This window comes from Ceratina calcarata, unplaced genomic scaffold (assembly GCF_001652005.2).
Source record: "Ceratina calcarata isolate Rehan_Ccalc_2016 unplaced genomic scaffold, ASM165200v1 scaffold27, whole genome shotgun sequence".
Classification (NCBI taxonomy): Eukaryota; Metazoa; Arthropoda; class Insecta; order Hymenoptera; family Apidae; genus Ceratina; species Ceratina calcarata.
Genome location: NW_017149195.1, coordinates 549,964 through 568,272, shown reverse-complemented (window position 1 = coordinate 568,272; position 18,309 = coordinate 549,964). Strand labels below are relative to the sequence as shown.

Below are 18,309 nucleotides of genomic sequence, written 5' to 3'. Positions count from 1 at the left end.
CGTATCCATCGATTCTTTGTATCGTCGAGATTTCTCCAGCTATCAAATTTTAATCGCCTTTCAACCGATTTGAAACCACGATCAAAGTTTCATTGCCCCTTGACCACTCCCGTTCCGTTTCTCGTTAACGTTTTTAAAAATAAAGATTTCGTGGAACATGCTAATTACGTGAAACTGAATACGGTTATGGTGTTTACAGCGCAGTAGACAGCGAACCCTGGGGAAACAGAGCCATTAGTAATCGATACTCCCGTAAACAGTACGGCAGCGGCACTCCAAGACGAACCAATTAATTTGCCACTTAATTCACCTCCCAGCTGGAGCTGCGCGCACGTTCTTGTTTGCGTACCGATCCGCGTTTTCCGATCGCGACGCTATAAATAAATATCGATTGTTAGAGAAACGTTTTTCATTTCGAGATACAATAATAGAGGTAACGAATGAATCCTAACATCCATCAAACGAATTGACGACTGTTTCCAACTTGTACACGTGACAAATGGTCTTATTATAATAAATCGTCTAAAGGAAGTAGAATCGACTATATTAATTCGTTGCGAAGTAGAACAAGTTGACGAACGATCGGCATTGGTAGGATATCGCGTGACGTCGCACTTTGCCAAAAATGATTACCCCAATTATCTTAATAACCGCGGTGTCCCCGCGCTTTTTCGTGCACGAACTCGTTCCCTGGAATCGAGGCTACAGGAGAGCCAGGAGACGCGACGGAGGGAAACCTTTCTCCCTAGCCAACAGCCCGTGCACGCTGAATTCACGAGTATTTTCATGAAAGTGGGATAAAAAGGGACAAAAGCGACGAGCGACCGAGGAAACCGTGTGAGATAGACCGAACAAGAGGGCAAGAGAAAGAGAGAGAGAGAGAGGGGGGGAAAGAAATCGATCCTAAGTACGCGTGCACTTTGACAACGTGACTACGGGGATGCATTCGACACACCATCGCGTATTATTCCTCTTCCTCGTTTCTCAGTATTTCCTCCCTCCCCCTCCTCTTTCTTATCGTGTCGCGACACGCCACGCGAGTAAGAGATTCGTACGCGAAATTCCGTGCTCGAACACCGTCCCGTGGGAACGCTACGCCGAGGAGAAAAATGTGTAAAGAAACTAGCGAGAATGGATAAATTTGTGATCACCGGTCGCCGCGAATATCTTCAGTTTCATCGCGTAGCGTGTAGTATAAAATAAACTTTGTTCATAATCTCGATCCACTAGGAAATCATCGTAAACGATGAAACTTGTTATTTTTCCGTCGCAACAGACTCTTTGGTTCATCGTCTTCGTTTCGCTTTCCCGTTCCGCGGTTCGAGGAGACAATAAGGCGCGACGAAGTGCGGCGACCGCGGTTTTTCGGTGAGCTGGTAGATCTTCATTCGTTGATGGGATCGCGAAACGCCGCCGAGACGGAGGAAAGAAGGGGGTCGTGGCACGGCAGCAGGCCGGCGGGGTGGCATAGAGACCCGATAGAAGGGATGATAGAGAGAGAACGAGGAGGGTAGGAAGGGTGAGCAGCAGCCGTAGGTGGTGGACTCGGCGTTGGCAGGGGTTGGAGAAAATGTGGGACGTCGAACTCTCCTGGACTGCCTACCCGGCCACCCTCTTACTCCACCCTCCCTCTCTTCCCTGTTCCTCGGACGCGCGCGCGCGCGCGCGCTCAATCCACCCTTCGCTCTCGCTCGCAAACAGCCCCTTCGCGTCCCTCTGTCCCGTTCAATCCATCCACATACCCACCGGCCTCTCGTTCGTGAACGTGGCTCTACACAAGTCTACTAGGATACCGACACATTGTGCCGCGCGCTATACTTAACTTTCAGCGACGGTCAAAAATGAGTACACACCTTTCAACCGGAGAATCTACTCGACGAACTTCAGCTTCGAGGATCCGATAATTTTTCTTTTAAACGTCAAATAATTTCTGTTTCGCGACAGCCGTACCCTTAGCGACTGTGCTCTACATTCGCTAAAAGTTTCAACCCAGTATTCTCAACAGTCTCCGTTTCATAATTGTTTCGGTATAGTTCCCTCGCAGCGGGATCGGTAAACGGTTTTAATCGCAGCGTAAGTGTTCGGTCTTCTTATCTGCTTCGATATATCAACCACCACGTATTCCTCGAAAATCTCCAAGGCGAGTCTAATTAGAAAAGTTACTGGTCACCGTTCCGAGAAGTACTCGAGTCTGAGCAAACGACCACGGAGCTTCTTCGGAATACCGTAGCCACTGCTCGAGGATCGAACCTCGTGCTTGGAATATTGGGACGGGTAGGGCACGATTTATCGATCTCCTCAAGGGAAAAATAATCCAAGTAGAAAATACTAAATGCATGGTATTCGTTCACGAGTAAACTCTGATAGAGCATCGGTCCACGGGTTCTACTATTATTTGCGAGAAATGAAGCCTTATAATATGTGAACGATTAACGAGATCACCGGACTTGCGGGTAATTAAAGTTGCACAGATTTGATGGAAGAATAAAGTTAAGCGGCCAATAATGTCCGCAATCACAACTGAGGATCGACGATGGAGCGGAAGAATTTAATTATAGGTCGGACCGCCGTTAGCAAAAACTCCAATTGCCGTTTCAGCGATTATAACCCAAGGATTTTTTCCTCGAAAGAACTGTTTAGCGTAGAATGTATAAGATTCAACCAGCTCCAAGTTTAACCAAAATACACTGAGAATCATTGACTGTTTTAATCCTTAATTTAATCATAGCGAATGTTCGCATTCTCCTGATAATTTAATAAAGTCACAATGTTTCGCTCCGAGTTTTCCCGCAGTTACCGTTATTCGTTTCTAGGAAAATCCCCGCTGGCGCATGGTTGCCTAAGGATGCGTAGGAGTCACGAAAGCTTAGCGGTTTTCCAACGGCGCGATGAAAATTATACCGAGGAAACCAGATCCCTGGGAGACCGATGAAAAATTTACTCGATGGCGCGAATCCTCGGCGTTCCAACTAAATTAATAAACTCCATCGACACCGATTTCCGTTCAATCCGCGCGTCTAACTATGCCAAACTACACAGGATTTTTCCAGTTTTTATGGAAATTCCCGTTCACGTTTGGGTTAAATTTGAAAATTTAGTTCCCGGTAGACTTTCTACGGCAACGGTACGATATTAAAAATTCATTCGGTAATTCATTCATAACTAAAAATTGGAATGGTACTTATTTATTTTTGGTCGAGGGATGTTTTAATCAACGCATTCGTTGTCCTCGATTCTCGATTCCGCTAGCAACGCAGCAGCTTCGCACTTTGGACAATATCCAAAATATCCAAAGAAGTATTTCCAGGAAACAGAAATATGTCCAAGAAGCTCGTCGATCAAAAATGAGCAGCCGTAGTTAGGGGAGAAACCTTGGCCCGTGGATTCAAGCGAAGTGGAACTCAAATTTTTACCTCCCGAATAAAAACTCGAATCTGACGCGATGTAATCATAGTACTGCGTGTTCTTTAGGAAGAAAATTCGTGCTCGAGAGGGCTCACAGTTATCAGTATAGAGCTTAATAATGTTGTATTCTGTTGCATTTGTTAACGAACGGAACATTTTAAAGCGAACTAGTCAATTTTATTTCCGCAGAGAAGAGAATGAATGATATTCGATAAATATTATTCAGCTGGAAAACGTCGAGGAGAAAATTTATTTGGAAAACTGTTCCGTGCCGCTTATCGACTACACGAATCTATATTCGAGCGCGATGAGTTAATTTCAGCCCATTAGTTGCGATCGCCCTATTTATGGCACAGCTCACCGACAACCTTCAAAGGCACACTCGGGATTGCGTAAATGTTCCCTCGAATCATCCTCCTTACCCCCATTCAGATTTATCCCTTGAAAAAATAACGTCTACTCGAAACGAGCAGTCCGAGGGAGCGAAACCTTTCTCGGGAATTGCTGCACAAGCCGCGGAATAAAAATAAGACTTGGCTCGTTGACGAAACGAACGAACGAACGAGTGACATTTAGAGTGGTAACTAACGCTACATAAAGCGGGTGGAGTGTTTCCGTTTAATTCCTCTGTCTGAAAAAGACGAATTTCACATTTTCGTCGAGGGTTTTCTGTCTTACGTTCAAAATGACGAAAACGAGGTGGTCGCGGATTTCGTCTTTCGACGAATAGGACGAAGTGGGACAGGGATCGCGGGAGGTGGAGAGGCGGGATCGCGGTTTATCAGAGACGGGGCCGAGAAATTTTAATCGAATCATTCGATCGGTCTGTCAAAGTGTGCGAGCGACGTCGCACACATTGCTGGGTGGCCAATCGAGATCGGCCGAGGGCGTTGGATGCGGCACACGGCCGATCGGACTTTCCGACCCGGCTAAAATCGTCCGTGATCACGTCCACGCTCACGGGAAAATGCGCATCGCTCCGTTAATTTGATATCCATCCGGCGATCGATTCGTGGCACACGCCTTCGCTATTCCGTGCCGTGTCGCGTCGCATACTTTGGATGGAGTTCCGACCAAGGGACGCGCTCGAAGACGCTCGACCGATCAAAAGAAGAGCTTTCGAGTTTCTCCGATCCCTTCGGACACCGTCTTCGATCGATATTTAACCCCGATCCACCCCTGTGTCAATTTCATTTAACTCGAAAAATTTATAGCTTCCTATCGCACGCAGAAGCAAATTTGCTTAAGGCTTAGCGCGAAATCTCATACGTAAGCATGCCTACTGAGTAGAACTTGACATCCGAATAAGACACCTTTCAGATTTAAGTATTCAGTTTTTAATCGTATCGACGTCCTAGCAAATTGAATTAAGAACGTCGAGCGATGGAAATGGAAAGAAGAACAGTACGGTGAGGAAACAGCAAAGAGAAGGCCTAGATTCTTTTTGAAAAAGATGCGTTTCGATATCGGGTCGGATCTCGGACAGCGTCGGGGAAAAGTGGAGCGGAACGGCACGGCACGGTCTCCCCGCTGCCGGATGACCCGCATTTCTCGACGACTTCATCGCAACGAAAGGAAAACGGTGCGTTGCACCGCGTTCGTTGCACGATTGGGGCTTCGTAAGTCAAGTCATCTGAACCCCGTTAGCGTTCGCCGTCATCTATCGGTCTTCTGACCAAGTAAGGTTAGCAAGAGCTGCGCTATGCACCGAACCGAGCCGGACCCAAATGGATTTACGTCTCCTTATACCGAGGATAGAACCATAAGGTTTCCGCGTCGTGCCATCTCTTTCGCTTTCGATCGGTCATTCCCAAATTAATCCGTTTTCTCTCACGTTAACGCGCTTACCGGTACACGTGATGCGTACTCGTCCTTACAAAACTGCCCCCCTGTTTCCCTTTTTTATCGTCTTCATCGTCTCGTCGCAAACGCGTCGCGTTCTTTTTTTATTCAACCGACCGCTTTGATCTATTTACGCCGTGCTACTAATTTAACCTTCCAAGTCGAGTCTCAGAGACTTCGTCTTCATCGATGCGAACTTCTTCTGACGATTAAATTGTACCAAGACTTCAACGATCTAAGTATAGCCAGCTGCCATCGCTTTAAATATAACTTATCTATGAGTTTTAAAAGTTAACGATTAGCTATGAATCTGGTGCTCGACAAATTCAACGAATTTGCAACGAAACTGGATTGTCTCTAACCAAGAAACTTACGATAAGAGTTTCCATTCCGCTTGGCTATCAGCTGTTCGTTCGGTTCAATTAATCCTCTCTTCGCGAAAACGAATCATTCACTACTAAGCGGAACAAAGTTTGGAATAATCGATATTTTACGAATTTTAATTGTAATCTTCGTCCAGCCTTGAACAGCATTCTGCTTAAAAGAAATTTTCTATAACGATAAATACAACAAGAAATGATTCTCCAACAAACATGTGGGAATATGTATAGTGTCGGATCTCGCGTTTTCGCCTAGCTCGTATGATTTATGGGTTGAAATAATACGTTCGGGATGAGGGAGATCGTTTTATTTTTCGAAGCAATAATAAATCCCGACGAGTAGCCGGACACCCGTTACGTTCCTCGGCGTCTTATGAGAAAATATCATTCCGAAGGGGCTGCGCGCCGCCAACCTCGAGAGTTTACTGACCTCGCGACACGTTGCAGTTGTTTTCATCGCATGGGATTCGAGATCTTCGGACCTACTTTTAACTCGTCTTACAACTAACATCATCTACATTTTCAATAATCCTCCTATTTTTGGTCAATTATTAGCGAATCTCTAATAAAATTGACGAAATAGTTAAAGATATTTGCAACGGACTGTACGTTCGATGCTAATAGCGATTTTCGAATATTCGCAAGCGTATGGGTTAAATGTCGCAACCTTCGTCCTATTTTTCTCCTTTTGTACGCCCTTTATTCACTCTTGGACGGGTACGGTCGCCTTATACATTATCAAAAGGCAACTTTGGAAAATGAAACACATCGTCTCGGCGAGACAAATGTTATTCCGGGAAATTAGGATTTTTTACGACTCAGATCACGCGCCCCTTCGATCTCCCGCATTATCTGAAAACCCGTTTACCTCGTACGGGATTCGGTGCTTAAACCCCGACGACCGACTCAATTTCAGACGTTCAGTGCGCGTCACTTTCTCTCGTTACTCCCGTCCGGTTTTTTGGAATACGAAGGAAGTCTAACGAGCGTTTTCGTGGAGAAGAGGGCCGACGTTGTGGCAACGTGGAGTCCTCCTAAAGTCGAATCGGGATGGAAGATGCGAAGAAGAGGGACGGGTTTCAGAGGAAAGAAGACGAGCCGCACGAAAGAAAGAAAGCTACCGAACCGAGGAAGGCGCAACGACGAAAGTGGAGAAAGCAGGAGGAGAACACGTGGAGGTGACCGGGAGAGAAAGAGAAAAAGAGCGGTAGAGAGAGACGAGGTTATCGCGTGAGACAGGGACGAAGACGCAGAGGGGCTGCGCGAGGGTGTAGCAGAGAGAAAGAGAAAGAGAGAAAGAGAGAGGGGCGACGAGGGAGAGAGAAAGAGGGGTGGCACGCGCAATGCGGGTATTGATTCACGGCGGCAGCCGGCAACCAGCCTGAAACACACCACACCGAATCGAGTCGAGTCAACTCGACTTCGCGACTCTGACTCCGACTCGATTCGCCACACACGCCACCGAAGGGGAGAGACCGAGAAACGAGCCGAACTAGGGCTAACGATTTCAATCGGCTATCAGCCTCAAGACGAATAAAAAAGTAGAGCACAGGCTAACCAGCACGCGGACTATCCCGAGTCTACTCCACATCTCGCGAGATACTTGGATACTGAAGGAACTTTCAGAGATAGTTCGCACTTGGAATCCGTAATAAAAACTGAAACGAGAGATTAGTCATACTCCTAGGAACGTCGCGTCTAGCCAGAGACATTGCCTAATGTTGCGGAACGATTAAATGTTCAACGAAATGATCGTGGAAGGGTGAAAAAATACAATTAGCTCACGACCTCGTAGTCTTAATCGTCTCGCTGCTTCGATAACTAACAGATACATCAATATTTTTCATCCCACGAATCAACAGCTTGTGTACGTCTAAGACAAAACTCTTTCCTCCTGGGTTCTCTAATCTATCAACGAAGAGACCGCGTTACCGGAAACTAGCCCGAGTAGCAAGCGAGCTACGCCGCTTCCTCGCAGTCAAATTCTCGCATCGAGCAACCACCGAAGGACGAGCAGATTCGATCGCGACCTACTTACTTTCGTGAAAATCTCGTATCTCGCTCCCCGCGTTCCACTTTTCGAAAATTCTAGCCCATTTTTGGACAAACGTATCCTAGATAGAGGAAACTTGGACCGGTTCCTAACTTGAATCACTGTCACCGGGTATTCTTATAAAACTGTGCTACATTTTATGAAGCGTAGAATACTGGAACGTCTCGCAGCATTATATTCGGCTCTATCGTCGGAAAGAGTCTCGAACAGCAGACCCAGACGAGTGTGCAATCTCAAGAGTATATGACTTGGCGTTTGTTAACGACGGATGGAACGAATCGAGTTAGCGAATCGAGATAGGAAGAGAACCGAAGTCTGAGATCGTCTTAATAGTAAAGGTCGAGAACCTTGGCGATTTTATTCGCGATAACGCAACCAGACCTACTTCCACGTAACATCGATTCTTTTCTATTGATTCTACGTTTGCAGGGTTAGAGCAGTCACCTACCAAACGATCGCTACGGTATTGAAAAGGCAATGACAATAATATGAATTGATCGAACAGGTACCGAATAAAACATCGTCCCAATTCCGTTTCACGGGTTTGGGGATGAATAAAAAGATTCGTGGAAAACCTATATGAAAACGTGAACGATAGGTCGTGCCAGCAGTAGATGTAGTTAGAAATCGTAATTAAATTTAGTAGAACGGGCAACGACAGGCTGTGCTAAAAATAAAAGGTAATGGCCAAACAATCGAAGAGCAATCGATAATCGTAAAAAGCGTTGAAAAGCACGCCGCGCGCTCTCTAAGCTGTAGCGGGGTACAGACACCTCAGTACAGAGGAGGCTTTAATTCAGCCGCAGTAGTGCATACCCTGGCTTGGCCAGCCGCAACCCTTTCCTGTCGCCATCTCGTACCGTGAATAAGTGAATAAGTGTAAAACTGATCATAGAAATATACAACTTATGAAACCGTATGATGTTTATATCAAATATGATCCATTTTATTTCTAATTGATGTTGCTATTCAGCGTGTACAATCTCCAATTGATGTGACACACGTCTAAACTTTGTCGAATATATATAAGGACTGCAAACTACATGATCAGTTTGCAGTATATTAGTACGAATCAAATATCTTATTACTGGCAGTAGTATAACCATACAACTAGTCCGACGGTTGGTGGAATCTGTCGTATCGATCACTAATACCGTTCACAGTGGTTGGTAAAGTGAGTCAGCAATTCACTACCCTCTCCAAGGGGGTAACTACCCCTAGTTTGTTATCACCAGTGTTCTACCTAACCGGCAACGTTGAATGTACTCGAAAACAGAGAAGGGGATGACTGTATTATCGACTCTTAATCTGCCCTCGGTAGTAGATACTGACGTTACTGGTCAGACACCCTGCTTTACCCTTCCTGTTTCAAACAATCAATGTGTTTAAATATTATTTATTCCTCGAATTAATTTCAATTTCTCCTGCGGATGTCAATACATTCCATAATCTCATTTTAACTTTTCTTATGGAAGCTACGGTTTAGGAAAAGAATGCACAAGACTTACATGATATCGCCAAGCTTGACTCGAGTCTGTACGAGGGCGCAGCTCTTGTAATCGCTGGTGGTGACAGCCATCCGCCTCTTGTATCGTTGCACATCTGGAATCGTGGCGGCATCGTTGAGATTTCCAGAGGCCCCGGGTCCAGGATACCCTGTGAGGCCCGCACCTCCACGCACCAGCGGGCTGCTGCCACGCCGACGCGTAGACATGTGCCGGCCTCCCACGCCGCCCAACATCCTGTCGACAATACAACCTTTTTTTAATGACCTTTTCCTTTTTATAGCTTCGTTTTACCCTTTTGACGGGTCCCGACTTTCGCTTTTTTTAACACTGATACTACGATGGGGCTCGATTCGATCGAGGAAACCCAGTAGTTATACTCATTGTAAGTATACGTTTGAATATAAAACGACGTGGGATCAAGAGACAAATGACAATAAATAAATGAAGGAAATATTCGCAAGAACGATTGTGACTTGGAAACAGATCATTCGAAAAAAATTCAGTCGAACGCTTTAGTTCAGGTTTGGGCTTAATTGGGTTAGGCTGACTAGCCTAATCTCGAACCATCAAGAACAAGTCGGAGTCACGCGATCCACGTTTGTTTAACACTCACAAACGCTGGCTCGCCCGACGACCAATTCTTTTCGTTCGTTTCGTTTCCCGTTTCCATATCAATGGCCATGCTTTTGCACGAGCTAGCCGATTGACGTTCTTTCTAGTGCGTATAAACTGCGTTAACGATTTATCTCCGCTGCGTGGAAAATTTTGATAACGTTACCCGTCCCATCAAAGCAATCCCTTCGGATTTAATTCAAACACGACTGCGACTATGTTGGTAGATTCGTCTACGAACATCTTCCACTAATTGAAATTAGTCAAACTCACCGTGTACGGGAATATTCGTTTAATTAACGTATGTGTATCGGCTTTCACGTTTTCTGAAGATTTTAATCAATATTAATTACTTGGCAATCTAATAGAATCGCGAATCGCGATTGGCAACATAAGGCTGTTTTTTCTATTCGCATAAGTAAAACTGGCATTAATAACGGATTGCTAATTAAGTGAATATTCCGTCCAGGACTGATATTAATTGTTAAAAAATGGATAATAGACAAGGAACGGTTCATCAATCATGAAATATCAATTAAAAACGGTAACATATTTCAAGCTAGCAGAGATTCAGTCTTGTGTAGAGATGACGATGCACGACGCGGTCGTAAGCGCTGAAACGAATAAAAGAAATGAATAATTATACGCGCTCACTAATCTGATTCTCATAATTCAGCCGGCTTCGTAGCAGTCACGTATCGAAAGTGATTAAGCTCGGTATGCAGTCAGACAGCGGCCTACCAAGTGGTTAAACTTCTTCGTTATTCCGACGAAGCGGTTCTCAAAGTTCGGTCAACATTCCAACGCGAGGGAATAACCTCGAGTGGCTATCCACTTCCTTTGAGAGCGACGCTTAAAACTCCTTTTACTTTCCACAATGTTCAATATTTACCCGGACTGAGAATGAGAATCAAATTGACCGTTGCTTCTCGGTCCATTATTGTCAGTTAATAATATGGTCGAAGCAATTACGTTTAACGTTCTGACTGGAATTTTATAAATAAAATGTTTCTAATGTCAATTTAAAAACTAATATCTCGATAGAGATAATAGTATGTATTTTTCCGGCTCTGCATGTTTTTGCAATTTTCAAGTCTGAGAGCCTCTGCGGCACACACGAGTTATCGTGGGTTAAAAATATCGCCGAGTCTAATTACTGCGAGAGCAGACAAACGTTGAAAATTATTTTCGTTGATGCGTAGATAGATATCGGTTCACGGAATTGCCGGCTTCTATTTACGTCCTCGGCTTTTCGTAAAGATAGCTAAAGTTGGCGCGAAGGTCTCACGAAGATTATCGCGAGTGTCGTGATCGTGATAATTATAATTTATGGAAGATAGAGAAAGAGTGTCAGTGACCATCGTAAATTACATTCTCGTAGCTTCGCGGACCCTTGCTGTCCTTTCTTTTGTTTTTCCCTCGCGAGAGTTCTCGAATATGTATTCCGTCCCAAGAGCTTCCTTATCCTAGCCATTTGTCCTTATTACATGTTCTGCTGAACAGATACGGAAAACGAGTTATATGTAGAGAAATCAGACCGTTCTACTTCAATAGCACGATAAATGTATGACTGCTGTAAAAATCGAGTCACAATTCATTATTTTTCTCGTCGCGTAATTTCGATAAAGATCGTCGCCTGATCCCGGATAATTATTTAATCAGATATCGGCTTTACTCGAGAGCGTGTCTCGCGTATTTCGATCATTATCCCTTTCTCGTCTTCGCGACGCGAAAATCGATATTAGCGGCGCGCTTTTTCCTTTTTTCATTTAATTAACCTTTGAAAGTTCCGTCATTCGTTTTATAAATTATGCACACTCGAGGGAGTCCGAGATAACTAGAAGGGGGATTCTCCACGGATGCATCCGGCAGCTTTCGAATCTCATTACGAGTTTCTTCGATCTACGTTTCAAGTAAATTGTACCGAGGATTCGTATCGTTGCACGCAAAACTAATTTAACGCGATGGTCATAACCAGGAATGAATAAGGTTTGCGGAAAAATATTTGAAGGAAATTATCGAGGAGGCAAGTTTGGAAACGAGAAACCCCTTAGTAAATTCTGTGCTACTCGTTAGGTCTCGTTACCAATGCTCAACTTCCGTTTCACGTGTTGCGCTTCCTACGAGAAGTTTATCCAATTACATCCATTCCACGTTAATATAAGCGACCGTCTCAGCATATAATTAATAGTTTGCAATTTTACCTTACCGTCGTGTAAGATAACATACCGCTGTAGATTAGAGAACTGGATTTCACTAATTAATTAATTGTGAGCGATATCTGCAAAAGAAAGTGGTTTATCGATTCCTGAGTTACGCTTCTCCTAATCCTATCCTACGAAAGAGCTAATATCGGTTATCAGTGGTCGAACGTAACAGAGACAGCGACAGGTGATTCTCGATTCCGAGGGTCAGTTGGCAGATTCAATCTCGGTGTGAAATTTTCATCGAGAGAACGATTCCTATGTTAACGCAACGCGAGGCTGTCTGTTATTTGCAGGAACGAATTAATAACTGGCCAGCTCTACTTCGTTTCCGCCGCGCGGAATGAATTCCAATCTATTTTACACGCGTAACTAACTTATGTCCACCCATACGCATGTACCAGTCCGCGAGTAATCTCTTTATTCGCTTTTAATTGTCACTGCCTGTTATTGGTATTACGATCAAACTGAAATTTCATATCCGCGTTCCCTTAATCCTTCTCTCGAACTAAAAAGAATAATGGAATCAAGATTTGCATTGACAACCGTCAATACCTGTAAATGCAAATGAGGATACGAAATGCAATTAAGCGTACAAATTAATTCGAGGTACGAACCGGATTTGGAAAAACGTGCTTTTTTCAAATTCTCGTCGCGTCCAAGTACAGTAAATTTCACGTACGTGATTTTTTCGCTATTGAAAATTTGTTTGTCCTCCGTGTTACGTCATAAAGTTCCATTTACCGAGAAATACATGGGCTTCGGCGACAATAGCGCTTGATCGAAGTTACGCTCGCAATAGCCACCGGTATACGGGCTACCACACCGCGTTAATGTACACGCGTGAACAGCAGAACAACAAGGAGGCCATCAAGATGCGTATACCCGATCATTTACTTCCGATAAGCTATTAATTTTACGCTAGAAAATAGATTGCGTTCTAATTACGAGCTCGAACCGTAATTATTATCTCGTCTGGTAATACCAGAACTGAATTCAATTGCGAATCCAACAATTAATCATATGTATCGTTCAAAGCGGCTGACCCAAGCTACGCAATTAACTTCGTCCATGTAGTTTACTTTGTAGGATATTAAAGATGGAACAGAGCTTGTAGATAATATAATATTTAATCACGCTTCTAATTAAATCTCCTTTCTCGTTTCTCTATTATGAACGCCTAACTCGATTTATTACCCTCGGTAACGTCGGATCCGCCGACGAATTTAAATTTCCCATAAACATCCGAAGTCTGTGTCACGAGCATTGATGAAGCGTTCATAATTTAACGAGGAAGCACAGTCAGTGCATTTATAGATACTCGGACCCCCACTCAGGCTGCTCCGTTCTTGCCGGTCGAAATTTTAGGATAGCAACCTGTTGCTAGGCACCCCTGGGAGCTCTTATCCCACCTCTCTCTGTTACCCGGCAACCCCTGCTTCTCCCTCCCTTCCTCCACCCACCCCCGTTGACGTATACAGAATATCTAAACGGATCTCCCGGCTCTCGTCTCCCTCCGATCTTTTGTGCTCGAATCTCGTCTCGGTCTTGCTCTCGCCACCGAGTTCATCGCGATCCCACTCCATTGTAAATTCCTCCGTTTTTCCAGGAAGGGGAGAAAAACATATCCGGGGATGAAACTGAATGAACGAATTAATACACATATGCACGACGTTGCATATTCAACGAGGCAAATTTGTTGCTTTTATTATTTCTGACTACCAAGAAGTCGAATAATCGCTTCTCGTGAATAGATGCACGCATTTTAACTCGCTGTGCGGTCGTTCGATCGAATCATAAAGTTTTGAAATGAAATAAAAAAACGTCATCGCTTCTGATTAAAATGATCAACATTATTACAACAATATATAAATGAATCGTTGTTGGAAATGGAACTGTTAAAGGATTAATCAACATTTTCGTCATACGAGCTCCGGTGGACTGCACCGTGTGCGCTGTATACATCGTCCTCCGTCATGTGTACGTCAACGTTTCTTCTCGACGCGCGTTGCCCCCAAACATTGCTCTTTTTCGCCTGTTGCTGAAACTGCACGTTTCCCTTTCATCGTCTCTCTGTCAACCACGTTTCTCTACCTGTCTATTCCCTACACGTTTTACCTTCCTTTCCCCGGTCTCTTTATTTCTTCTCGACACGTAACTTGTGCATTTTATTTAACAACGCGAGAGAGAAAATTTTTAATATTAATAAATGCGAGTAGTTTGCAAGTATTGCCAATTTTATGAATTTATAAAAAACATCGAATATGCAGAAAATAAAAACGTTACATGTACCGTATGAAAATATAAAAAATAAATTCATATTCCGAAGCTGAAATGATAAAATAAATATCTATCTGAAATGAAATTTTTTCATTGATTACCATAAATGTATTTTGCATAAAAATTCGCAGTATGTTTACATTGGTTGGGAGTCAAAATAGAAAATGCTTATTTCTCTTTTGAGCTAGGAAGATAGGTGAAAAAAATCGCTAAGGCAACAGAATTTAAACCTAACGTACCGGGGGTAGTCTCGTTCGCTTTACGTAGATCAACCGTGGAGAATCTAATAACCAGTCGGAGGGGATCGAGCGAGTCGCCGTGAAATTAGTTCCGAGCTTGTGCTCAGTCCTCGCGTAACCGCCAAGGGAGCCGAGACTTCGAGATCAGGCCTCGAAAATCCCTTCGAGGACTTCCGTGATAACGCCAGCCCCTCCGCCGGGAAAAGAAAACAAATAAACTCCCAGGGGTGGCGTTGGAACAGAAATTTTCCTAGAATTCCACGAAACACCGGCTCCCCAGCGATCATCAATCTAAATATCGTAACTTCACAATAGCTGGAAGCAATTCGATTTTATCTATAGACAATGTTATAAAGAAAAATTAATCGTATAATTGAAAAACTGTTTCAACCTTCTTAATGGTAATCCTGTTCCATTATCGATTAACATGATAGGATAAGTACTGCTACAGATAGTACTGATATTCGCATATCTAGCTCGGATACTTTTCATCAGAGGATTACCGTATCCGGTTACGTGGTTCATTGAACCAAGAGAAAATTGGCAAGAAGTAAAAAGAAGAAACGAGAATCAGTGGCGAGTAATTCCGGACTAGAATTTCGCTTGGCTGAAGGAGACACGTGCGAAACTGTCTCTCGAGACGGGACGCGCCACGTGATCATTAATTAATCGCGTCACGTCTCATTACTATCTAACCGGCAATAGCTCGAGAAATTGAACAAATTACGGCAAATTGATAATGTAAAATAGCCAGTTCTCAAGAATGTACCGAGATTACGATTTTCAGTATAAATCGTATACCACGCTTTTCTTAGATTCTGCCCGACATGTTAGTGCGTTTAATTATCCGGACGTCAGTAGCTCGAGGAACCGCGAAGAGTAAACCGCGGACACTGACAGGTCGGGTTTCGAGTAGAAGAGTCAACAATAATGGGGAAGGGATTTCAACGGGTAAAAGCGAAAAGTGAATTGCTCGAGAACGAAAGTGGGAGGATGAGCGTTTTCCCGGTTTCTCGATCGATCGCTACGACGGTATGGTGTTCTTATTCGCGAGCGAATGGGCCACGTTCGAGGCATCCCTCTTCGAGGGCTTTGCACGGTGAACGAAATTAAGTGTCAGCGGCCGTGATAGTCTCCCCCGGAATTACGCCTCGCCCCTCAAACGGGGTGATCGATCCGTCCACATTTTTTAATTGTTCCGCTTTCAATTACCTGGACATGGAACCCGTATAACGTCTAAACTCAATTAGAAATAAATCCAATTGCAGGACCCACAGCTTCCAATTACTGTTTCACTGTCTGATACAAGTAAAAGATTCGAACGAACACTTTTCTTATTTCCCTTTCTAAAGAACTAACTCTCTTAAGACTTGAGTCTATTAGGATAAAAATCTTAGGAGGCAAACGATCCGATCAGTCTCGACCCGCAACAATTCGGAGCCATCGACAGCAGTAGCCGTGAATATAGAATCGTATACCTCTACGCTGTATACAGGATAGGGATTGGCAACGGCCCATTGTCGAATCGTATATGCAGAATTCGATCGAAAAAGCTATTTCCCGGTCGGATTCCACAGCGCGGACTGTCGAACGGTCTGTACGTACTCTGCTATTAAATTGAATGACGCGGCCGCATAGTCATCGCGCTTCGAAACCATCGAAACGGAAACAAGCGCAATATGAAACTTGAAGAAACAGGGAAAGGAGGCCCATATTCCAGCACTCGAATGCTTTCCCGAACCTGGATAGCAAACTGTGAAACTTTCCATTGTCCTCACTGTATTCAATTTTGGCTTTCTGTTATTCATCGAGATTGCAAATTACAACTCGTTTCGACGGACGCGGTTGCCAGCTTGTAGCAAACCAAATTCAACTACACAGTAAATATTTTACAATCGCCAAAAATTTCAGTAAATAACCGATAAACAGAAAAGAGATAGGAATCCGTTTATCAACATTTTCGTAGTACATGTCTTGGTACAATTTACTGTTGAGAGGCACAGAGGCGGAAATTTCAGGAATAGACATTCTCTCAAGTTTAACCTGCTACTTAATCGAGTTTTCGTGTGTCAAAGCTCGAACCAGAGACCAGGTTGAATCTTGGGAAGTTGTGAAATTTCAATGACCGTCTAACTTGATTTTGTCTCCAGCGACCCTTTATTGCCTCAGTTTCAATAAACTCCCGCATCTTTCTCCGTTCCACTTCCGCCTCTATCGACAGTGGCTCGATTGCCGCGAGAAATTGGTAAATATCGCGATGGGATATTTCGTTTTTTGTCTAAAGCCGTCAGTTGCTCGTTCCCTTATCGCGCCTTCCGTTCGTTTCGTATCGGTCGAGTCGAACGCCCGACGATAAAGAGTATCGATCTTCTTATCGGACGTCGAGATTCTGATAATTTGCATTCGCCCGGGATATCCACGGGGCGAGGCGACGACAAACGAACGACGACACGGCCGCGCAAAATGCCTCGTAAAGCTGCGCCCATATCGCTCGCGAGACGCTCCTCGAACTATAAAGGAATTACAACGGCGACTTGCTAACTTTTTACGAGTGGGAGAACCTGTTCTCATTTCCAGGACAGCGTAAATAATAAAGTAGTCGCGATGGGCGGCTACCAAGCGCCCTCCTTCCAATCCCGATGAGAAATACACTTTTCAAACTTCCACTCCAATCTCCACACACCTACAATTTTTCAGAGAAATTAAACTTTCCGCAAAACGCTGCATTTTTTCAACTTATACATATAGCGTTTATCAACAAATCTGATCCAAACATTCCATGTACTTTTTTTCAAGAATTTATATGACAATTTACTCTCCGTAATACATTTTCCGACTATTAGAAATTTTTTATTATGTTAAAAAATTTTCAGTCGTCGTAATGATTATTATATATAATAACCGCAGGATACGTGGTTCGTAATTAAGGGTCAAACAACCTCTTCGGAGCCTGATTACAGTAATTAGGGTCGGAGAAAAGTAATCGAGTCTAAAGCAAATGGATTTTCATTAAGGGGCGCGTTACGTAGCCGGTAGTTGCGTCGGGTCGCTTCCTAGAGAGTGGCAAGCGTCCCAGGGAGAGAAACGAAAAGTGGCCGGGGCTAACAATTCTATTATACTTCATTTCCGAGGCTCGTCATTGATGCGAACGAAGCCTTGGTAACGAGAACGACTGTCTCATCTGGCAATACAAAATTGTTTCATTTTGTCACAGATATTAACAGAATTGCTGTTTAATTATATGAAATAAAATCGCGGAAAATACGATGAATATTTCGTAACAGATACCTTAATTAAATAATGCGTACATTAAGACAATGATTTCCTATAGAAGTACAATACGCTAATGCATTAATTAATCCACGTGCCAGTAAGCCTCGGTATTCGTTTTAGTAATTAATTTTGATTTTCCAGCATCGTAATAGTAACTGCTTTTCTATACTCGAACTCGTACGGAGCGAAAGGAGAAGAGGTTTCGTTCCCTACCATTAGCTAACCCTTTCCTTACCGAATAATCGACCGAGAGTCGCGTTACCCTCTAAACTGTGCCGCGGTTAAACGCATTTGCATGCACGCGCCGCCCCGTTAGACGATTACGCGAAATTTAACTCGTTCCTTTTTCCCCATGATCGCTTTCCGTTTGACCGCTTTACTCTTTTAAAAAGATAAGCCGTAATTTCAGGATCGTTCGTGGGAGAGAATCGACTTTGACCAGCCTGGAGTCCATTAAGTTCGACGCATTTGCATTACAAGTTTTACGACGGGCGAAAGCCGGACATCGTAAAA

The 18,309-nt window shown here is 43.8% G+C and overlaps 1 protein-coding gene across 23 annotated transcripts in view; it reads right to left on the bottom strand.

Annotated features, from left to right (window-relative positions):
* The window catches only part of cac (calcium voltage-gated channel subunit cacophony), a 99,835-nt gene that overhangs the window by 66,779 nt on the left and 14,747 nt on the right, over positions 1–18,309 (bottom strand). For 19 of the 23 annotated variants that reach the window (XM_026812298.1, XM_026812317.1, XM_026812295.1 and 16 more), the window contains exon 2: positions 9,189–9,422. In XM_026812298.1, the coding sequence (XP_026668099.1) occupies positions 9,189–9,421 (233 nt within the window). In that variant the 5' untranslated portion in view covers position 9,422. Of the gene's footprint in view, positions 1–9,188; positions 9,423–18,309 lie in introns of those variants that run through there. The other 4 variants (XM_026812293.1, XM_026812299.1, XM_026812310.1 and 1 more) reach the window with 1 other exon arrangement.